The sequence below is a fragment of the Pyxicephalus adspersus genome, chromosome 1, assembly GCF_032062135.1.
Source record: "Pyxicephalus adspersus chromosome 1, UCB_Pads_2.0, whole genome shotgun sequence".
Classification (NCBI taxonomy): Eukaryota; Metazoa; Chordata; class Amphibia; order Anura; family Pyxicephalidae; genus Pyxicephalus; species Pyxicephalus adspersus.
This window is the reverse complement of record NC_092858.1, coordinates 174,737,972-174,741,300: the sequence shown is the minus strand read 5'-3', so window position 1 is coordinate 174,741,300 and position 3,329 is coordinate 174,737,972. Positions and strand designations below refer to the sequence as shown.

Sequence of the window (3,329 nt, the reverse complement as noted above, 5' to 3'; positions counted from 1 at the left end):
TTTAAAAAAGCCGTCAAAACCCAACGCTTCAACCTCACCTACCCGTCTTCTGTCTCCTAAACCCTCACTACTTCCCACCATTCCATATCTCCCCTCCTATTGTGTGATACTTCCCCCACCTCCTAGATTGTAAGCTCTTCAGGGCAGGGTCCTCCCCTCCTGTATCATTCTCTGTATTAGTCTGTCATTTGCAACCCCTATTTAATGTACGGTGCTGCGTAATATGTTGGCGCTATAAAAATCCTGGTAAATAATAATAATAAGGTCTGGGGGGAGGGGAAGAAGGATCTCCAGTAAGCAAAGGGTTAAATTCGGCAGTTTTGCCGCCATTTGCCTTTACCATTTAGAATCCATAGAAATCATTTTCTGTCTCTCTTCCTCCAGCCTCGGAAGGTGAAGTTGCAATGATGAAGCTGACAATCAGTAAAGTGACGGGAAGAGCTCGACTCGGAGTCATCACAAGCTTAGGACAGAATGGAGAGAAATCTCTGGAGGTTCCTGGCTGCCTTCTGTACACAAAGACGGCTTCACCGCCCCATCTCACCCATGATACCCTGCAGACCATTGAAGGGGTCCCTCCGGTCACTCACCTCACCCTCTCCTCACTGTGAGTATAACTTATCCTGGATATCATTAGACAACGTGTCCCCATCAGAAGATTTCTGCTCATCTCTTCTATGGTTGGCAGTGACTTCTAAGACTATTGAAGATGGCGAATAAGCCCATTGCGGGCAAAATGGCAAAATAGAAACCTGGCAGGGTATTTTGTTATACAGGTTGTCTTTAGCACCAACATCACATTTCAGGGTATGCTACCATACAAGTCGTTTTATTGGGAACCCCCCAATACCACTGAGGCTTATACAAGTTCATGTCGTCTAAACCAAATCTTTTTCAATTTTTGTACCCCAAATTATTTGTCAGCTCTCAGGGAACCCCAGCTAACAATATATTCTCTGTTCATAACAGGTTAGTGTGATTAGTAACATTGTAGATACAAGAATTCAATAAGAAGAAGACTTATATAGAGGATCTAACACTGAGAACAGAATATTTTACATCATTGAAGCATGGCCCCCATACATTGGCAGTGTAGAGAAGCGCAACTAAACTAATATAAGAAATGGAGGAGCTCCGCTATGAGGGGAGATTAGCTGAACTGAATCTTCTCTCCCTTGAGAAGAGACGTATAAGGGGGGATATGATCACCCTGTATAAATATATAAATGGTCCATATAGAGAACTCTCTTCCCAATTATTCACTGTAAGATCATTACAAAGCACAAGGGGGCGCTCTTTGCGCCTGGAGGAAAAAGAAGTTTAAGCTCCGGATAAGGAAGGGATTCTTCACTGTAAGGTGTGTGAAAATGTGGAATCGGCTCCCTCGGGAAGTAGTTTCAGCAAGTTGTATAGATTGCTTTAAGAAAAAGCTGGATGATTTCTAGAAGCACAGAATATAACTGTTGAATAAAGCTTTAAAGTAAAGATAACAGAGACTGCTGATCCAGGGAACATCCGATTGCCTTATGGAATCAGGAAGGAATTTTTTTCTTCTGTTATAGCAAATTGTACCCGGGTTTTTTATTTTTTTTTGCCTTCCTCTTGATCAGCTATATCTATAGCATTTTCTATCTGGGATATGTTTATTTCCCTAGTGGTTGAACTTGATGGACTTATGTCTTTTTTCAACCCAACCTACTATGTAACTATTGGAGAATGGCCCCGGTACATTGGAGGTCATTGGAGAATGGCCCCCGTACATTGGAGGTCATTGGAGAGTTATTCTCAACTAATGCAAATCATTTACAGTCAGTGCTTTTACTGCCATTGTCTCAGAAGTTGCCGTTCCTAAGTTGTATGGAAACCAATCGTGTTCTAAGCTGTTTGAACACCCACCCGGGGAAGAAGGGGTTACACAGCAGCTGCCTGACTTTATTTATTACATTGGGCATTATGTTTTCATACTACCGGGAAGAACACGACAGGTTTTTTTTTAATAACATTTCTAGCTGTTATTGTGGCTGCCACCACAATGGAAGGAAATGCTGAGGTCTGTTTGTGATGTCTTTGCAGAGCTGAACATCAAGAGGTGCTGGAGGAGTATAAGGAAGGGATTGGGAAATTTGCAGGTAAGTTCACCTAAAACTTTTCTACTGTTTATTCTGCACTGAATGGATAGGCTGCATTCTCAGTGATGTCACTGGTCTCTAGTGATTGGATAGGCTGCATTCTCAGTGATGTCACTGGTCTCTAGTGATTGGATAGGCTGCATTATCAGTGATGTCATTGCTCTCTATTGATGGGATAGGCTGCATTCTTATTGATGTCATTGCTCTCTAGTGATTGGATAGGCTGCATTCTCAGTGATGGCATTGCTCTCTAGTGATTGGATAGGCTGCATTCTTATTGATGTCTGTGCTTTGTTAAGCTTCTCCATTGGTAGGAACATTTACATGTAAGCTGCTATGAAGCAGATACTGATGATTCTTAGTATGCACCATGGATAGAAATGAAAGTGACATTTCACTAAAATGTGAATCTTATTTTTTTTCTACAAAGTGAAATCACGGAGCTAGAGTTCATTTGTGATTTCACTTGGACACGTGGATCTCCTTGTTCTCGGTTCTGGTGATCGGTGACGGCACAGATCTGGGTTTTGCCCCCGTCCTGTGTGGGGAGGTTTTCTGTCTCTTCTCAGATGCGTGTGGTTGGAAAGCAGTGACGAAAGAAATCCAGAACAGGAAATGACCTTGTTAATAACTGCGGCTTTGTGTTTGTTTCTTGCAGGGCTGAGAGACGCAGTGCTGTATTGTTCTGTTGGTGACCCCGTTACCCCCAGCCCCTCCGGATATAACACCAACAAGGTAAACTGTGGACACATCTCATTCTACAGTCTATTCTATAGCTCAGCTCTGCAATTAGCCAATCCATGTCCTCTGTATATTCTCACCCTGATGTAATGTGACCTCACATCTTCCTACTGTGATTTCATTGGTTGACCTAAAGTGGCCCGGTGCTTTTAATGCCCTTTAATACCTCCCCTATGTTCTATTCACCCAGCACCCTGCTCACATACTGGCAAAGCAACATACTCAGCACTTCCAGGTACAGAGAGTATGAGACCCTCTGCCCTCCTTCCAATATGTGCAGTGATGGGTAACTGATCAGCCAATCACCAGTGCTGCCATATGGGGGCAGGGTGAGGGTCTCCGGTGCTGGCCTGGCACAGAGCTGGGCATGCTTATGTAGCAGAGGTGTTCAGATCCCAGGACTGACTGAACTTTTCATTGCTTCCACTCCATATCTATAGGTTTGCCTGATGTTTGACC

General features: G+C 43.4%; 1 protein-coding gene across 1 annotated transcript in view; it reads left to right on the top strand.

Moving 5' to 3' along the window:
• The window catches only part of QTRT2 (queuine tRNA-ribosyltransferase accessory subunit 2), a gene marked incomplete in the record, with an annotated part of 10,206 nt that overhangs the window by 1,636 nt on the left and 5,241 nt on the right, over positions 1-3,329 (top strand). Inside the window, 3 exon segments of the mRNA XM_072398420.1 lie at positions 385-607; positions 2,074-2,129; positions 2,788-2,864. Coding sequence (XP_072254521.1) covers positions 405-607; positions 2,074-2,129; positions 2,788-2,864 — 336 coding nt within the window.